Source organism: Triticum dicoccoides, chromosome 5A (assembly GCF_002162155.2).
Source record: "Triticum dicoccoides isolate Atlit2015 ecotype Zavitan chromosome 5A, WEW_v2.0, whole genome shotgun sequence".
NCBI lineage: Eukaryota > Viridiplantae > Streptophyta > Magnoliopsida > Poales > Poaceae > Triticum > Triticum dicoccoides.
The window spans coordinates 708,863,218-708,869,011 of record NC_041388.1 but is presented as its reverse complement, the minus strand read 5'-3'; the positions used below and the strand labels follow the sequence as shown (position 1 = coordinate 708,869,011).

At 44.7% G+C, this 5,794-nt stretch overlaps 1 protein-coding gene across 1 annotated transcript; it reads left to right on the top strand.

Annotated features, from left to right (window-relative positions):
- The first annotated feature begins 3,697 nt into the window (after nt 1-3,697).
- LOC119298573 (peroxidase 2-like) lies at nt 3,698-5,030 on the top strand. Its single transcript, XM_037575925.1, has 3 exons — nt 3,698-3,943; nt 4,034-4,210; nt 4,316-5,030. The coding sequence occupies exons 1-3, from the start codon at nt 3,743-3,745 to the stop codon at nt 4,877-4,879; spliced, it is 942 nt and encodes a 313-aa protein (XP_037431822.1). The 5' UTR covers nt 3,698-3,742; the 3' UTR covers nt 4,880-5,030.
- The last annotated feature ends 764 nt before the right edge of the window (nt 5,031-5,794 follow it).

Here is a 5,794-nt window from a genome sequence, read left to right as displayed (position 1 = left end):
ATGAAGTGTTGGCGGGAGACAACCGACAAAAAAATAAAACGAAAAGGAAAACAAGAAAAGAATTATCCCAATTCATCAAGATCTTTTGCCGGGGCAATAAGGAGAATAGGAGGAGAACTCATTGGCTGGCTTGGGATAAACTAATGAGATCCAAAGGCGAAGCGGGTATGGGATTTCATGATCTTAGATTATTTAATCATGTGCTTCTGGCTAACCAAGTTTGTTGGTTATTGGTTTATCAGCATCCACTATGTGCAAAGGTGATGAAGGCAAAATATTATCCTCATGGGCATGTCCTGGATACGGTCTTCCCGCAAGCGATGTCGGTGACTTGGCAAAATGTTATGCATGGCCTTAAGCTGCTTTAAAATGGTGTCATTTGAAGTGTTTTGATGGTGCTAGTATAAATATTTGGAGAGGTCATTGCCTTCCCAGAGATTATATCCACAAAAAAAAAATCTGTTTTGAAAAATTGAACTAGGCTTAAATGGGTGTGTGAGTTATTCATGAGAGGGTCTAGGAGATGGGATGAGAGAATTTCATCACACACATGTTTTATCACCATGATGTTGAGGAAATTTTAAAATTTCCTATTCAATCTGTGGGAGAGGGAGATTTTATTGCTTGGCACCATGAGAAAAATGGTTTTCTTTAGATTAAGAGTGCGTATAGGCTGGCATTAAAACACAATGACAATAAGGTAGATTTTGGGAACTCTAGTACCACCATGAGCAGGGAAAGGATGCTTTGTTGGGGAACGTAGTAATTCAAATTTTTTCCTACGATCACGAAAGATCTAACTAGGAGATGCATAGCAACGAGAGGGGAGAGTGTGTCCACGTATCCTCGTAGACCGAAAGCGGAAGCGTTTAGTAACGCGGTTGATGTAGTTGAACATCTTCACGATCCAACCGATTCAAGTACCGAACGTACGACACCTCCGTGTTCAGCACACGTTTAGCATGATGACGTCCCTCGAGCTCTTGATCCAGCAGAGAGTAAAGGGAGAGTTCCGTCAACACGACGGCGTGGTGATGGTGATGGTGATGTGATCCGCGCAGGGCTTCTCCTAAGCACTACGACGCTATGATCGGAGGAGTAAACTGTGGATGGGGGCACTGCACACGGCTAAGAGAACAATTGTTGTGCTTTGGGGTGCCCCCTTGTCCCCGTATATAAAGGAGGAGGGGAGGAGGCCGGCCACAGGGGGCGTGCCAAGGAGAGCGGAGTCGTACTAGGACTCCAGTCCTAGTAGGATTCGCCCCCACTTTTTATTCCTTCTACCGGAGGGGCAAAAGGGGAAGGAGATGGAGTAGGAGAAGGAAAGGGGGTGGCACCCCGTTCCCTAGTCCAATTCGGCCTCCTCCCTTGTGGGGGCCGCACCTGACCCTTGTGGGCTGGTTAGCCTCCCTCCTATGGCTCATATGGTCCATATCTTTCCGCGGGGGGTTTCAGCAACCCCTCTGGTACTCCGGTATGTACCCGATACACTTCGGAACCCTTTCGCAGTCCGAATACTACCTTCCAATATATCAATATTTACCTCTCGACCATTTAGAGACTCCTCGTCATGTCCGTGATCTTATCCGGGACTGCGAACAAACTTGGTTCACCAAAACACTTAACTCATAAATACAAATCGTCGTCGAACGTTAAGCTCGCGGACCCTATGAGTTCGAAAAGTATGTAGACATGACCGAGACACATCTCCGGTCAATAACCAATAGCAGAATCTGGATGCTCATATTGGTTCCTACATATTCTACGAAGATCTTTATCGGTCAAACCGCATAACAACATACGTTATTCCCTTTGTCATCGGTATGTTACTTGCCCGAGATTCGATCGTCGGTATCATCATACCTAGTTCAATCTCGTTACTAGCAAGTCCCTTAGTCGTGCCGTAATGCATCATCCCGTAACTAACTCATTAGCCACATTGCTTGCAAGGCTTATAGTGATGTGCATTACCGAGACGGTCCAGAGATACCTCTTCGATACACGGAGTGACAAATCCTAATCTTGATCTATGCCAACTCAACAAACACCTTCGGAGACACCTGTAGAGCATCTTTATAATCACCCAGTTACGTTGTGACATTTGATAGCACACAAAGTGTTCCTCCGGTATTCGGGAGTTGCATAATCTCATAGTGAGAGGAATATGTACAAGTCATGAAGAAAACAATAGCAATAAAACTTAAATGATCATTATGCTAAGCTAACAGATGGGTCTTGTCCATCACATCATTCTCTAATGATGTGATCCCGTTCATCAAATGACAACACATGTCTATGGTTAGGAAACTTAACCATCTTTGATTAACGAGCTAGTCAAGTAGAGGCATACTAGGGATACTTTGTTTTGTCTATGTATTGACACATGTATTAAGTTTCTGGTTAATACAATTCTAGCATGAATAATAAACATTTATCATGATATAAGGAAATATAAATAACATCTTTATTATTGCCTTTAGAGCATATTTCCTTGAGTCTCCCACTTGCACTAGTGTCGATAATCTAGTTCACATCACCATGTGATTTAACACTCTATAGTTCACATCGCCATGTGACCAATACCCAAAGGGTTTATTAAAGTCAATAATATAGTTCACATCGCTATGTGATTAACAGCCAAAGAGTACTAAGGTGTGATCATGTTTTCTTGTGAGAGAAGTTTAGTCAACGTCTGCCACATTCAGATCCGTATGTATTTTGCAAATTTCTATGTCTACAATGCTGTGCACGGAGCTACTCTAACTAATTGCTCCCACTTTCAATATGTATCCAGATTGAGATTTAGAGTCATCCAGATCAGTGTCAAAGCTTGCATCGATGTAAACCATTACGACGAACTTTTTGTCACCTCCATAACTGAGAAACATATCCTTATTTCAATAAGGGTAATTTTGACCGTTGTCCAGTGATCCACTCCTGGATCACTATTGTACCCTCTTGCCGAACTCATGGTGAGGTACACAATAGGTCTGGTACACAGCATACTATACTTTATAGAACCTATGACTAAGACATATGGAATGACATTTCATGCTGTTGTGTTCCTCTATACTTGTGTGTTAATAAGACTATTTTTAGATGATGTTGCCGAGGATCATATGATAAAGATCATCGGATACATTGAATGCAGAATGACGCGTTTGTATCGTCGTCTAAGACGTTGAAGCGACCATGGATATTCCATTCCAGGTCTAATATGACCGTGCGTTGTGTGCATGATATACACACCCGTGCACGCACGTACAATGTTATGCAACACTTGGTCAAATAATAATATAGGGAAGTTTTTATTTTTTTGAAAAAATAATATAGAGAAGTTGACCTGGAACAAAGCTATACCTCAAAATAATGTGGAATATTTTTCCCCACAAAAAAAGAAAAGAAAATGACTATATAGTTTCTGAATTTCGTTGACTTGAGTGCCATCTATGCATGATACATCGATCCGTGCACGTACTTAGCAAAACATGTCTACTTGCTAGTAATATCCAAATTAATTAACTCCCCGCAAAACATGTCTACTCTAATTAATTTGCCTCTATGCAAAATACATCCGTGCACGATGTAGATCAAACAGCTAGCGCCTAGCAGTAGATGGAACGCCACAAAAATCCTAGGAATAGCTATATATATCTGCATGAAATGCAGGCCATTACATCCGCATCCACCACAAAAGTAAATAGCTCTCCGGCCTATAGCGACCAACACGCAGGTAGTTGTGATGGCGTCTTCATCTCTGTCAGTGGTGTTGCTCCTGTGCCTGGCTGCGGTGGCGTCGGCGCAGATGTCCCCGACGTTCTACGACGCGTCGTGCCCCGGGGCGCTGGCCACCATCAAGAACGGTGTGGTGGCCGCCGTGAGCAGCGACCCCCGCATGGCTGCGTCGCTGCTCCGGCTGCACTTCCATGACTGCTTTGTCCAAGCAAGTCCTTCACACACTACTTGTTATTGTTTGGATCGATTTCATTTGCTGAACACCAGCGGTTAACCGTGCCTGGCTACGTACAAGCAGGGCTGCGACGCGTCCGTTCTGCTGGCTGGCAACGAGCGGAACGCGTTCGGGAACGTGGGATCGCTGCGAGGCTTCGACGTCATCGACCAAATCAAGTCGAATGTGGAGCAGGCGTGCAAGCGCACCGTCTCCTGCGCCGACATCCTTGCCGTCGCCGCTCGCGATTCCGTCGTCGCGGTAAGAACTAACATGATCTTTCAATCCCTTTTTAATTAATAATCTGTTTGCATGCGTGTCACGGTTTTGAACTGAGGTTAGTACTCATCGGCTTCACTTGTGTAGGTAGGAGGGCCGTCATGGACAGTCTCTCTGGGGAGGAGGGACTCCGACACGGCTAGCGAGACACTGGCCAACCGTGACCTGCCTGCCCCATCACTTAGCGTCACCGACCTCATCACCCGCTTCGCCGCCAAGGGGCTCAACCACACCGATATGGTCGCCCTCTCTGGTGCGCACACCATAGGGAGGGCGCAGTGCAAGAACTTTAGGACCAGGCTCTACAGCGAGGAGAACATTGACCCGGCCTTGGCGACGTCGCGCAAGGCCACCTGCCCTCAGCTAACCGGCTCTGGCGACAGCAACTTGGCCCCATTGGACGATACGACCCCGGACATGTTCGACAACGCCTACTTCGTCAACCTCAAGCTCAATAAGGGGCTCCTACACTCCGACCAGGTGCTCTACACCCTTGCCGGTGGTGCCACCGAAGACATCATTGACGGCTTCGCATCTAACCAGGATGCGTTCAACAATGCCTTTGCCGCAGCCATGGTGAAGATGGGGAACATCAGCCCCTTGATTTTCCCACAGGGTCAGGTCAGGCGCATCTGCTCGAGGGCGAACTAAGAATTGCCAGCGGGCCATTTGCACCAAAATGATAGCGTCGACCATGCATCAACCTGCTGCTTTGATATCGGAATTAGCTACATTTTTCTCTCCACAAAATGAGCCATCCATGTCTTTGCAGCAACTTGTGGTGCCACATACTCCATTATTTATTGCCTTTTTTGTACCTATTGTAATATTTTGGATCCCATTATTCTTCAATTTGACTCTCTTCTATACTTTGCTAATTATTCATAACCTATTCACATTTGTTTTTGTATAAAACGTTTTGCCAATTTTTTTTATGATTTCATAATTTTCTAAAGACAATAATCATGTCAAGTTTCCCAAAGTTTCACAGATTGTTCACAAATATTCCAATGAAATTTCACGAAAAGTTCAAGTTTTCACACTTTTCACGTGTGTTTCATATCTGTTCCACCACACATCTGTACCTCTTTTCAAGGAACGGGGTTCATTCTTTCATCCGATTAGATCAAAATTAAGAGTTCAGTTAAAAATTCTAGCAAGACATAACAAAGAGTCGTCCCATCTCTGGGTTGTTGGGAGAAAGGCAATGCCCACTATGACATCTCCTCATGAACTATCAGCGTGGCTTTTGAGTACTACTATATTTGGGAAGATTATATGATAGAATGACTCACATACATTTCCTTTTTAGGAGAGTCCAACCTTCTCCTCCATCAAGTGCTGATGTTAACACCACTGGCTGGTTGGAATGGTCATGGCTGTTTACAACCGACAGACCTCTACATGACAGTCTTCGCATAATGCTAGTCATGACAGGGGCTGTTATTCCATTCATTAGATACAAAGTAAGATCATTCCTAACATCTCCCCTCCCCTCCATAGTTTTCGGTATTGCGGAAGTTGGACCAAAGAACATGCTCCAGCGGATCTCTTTTCCGCAATATC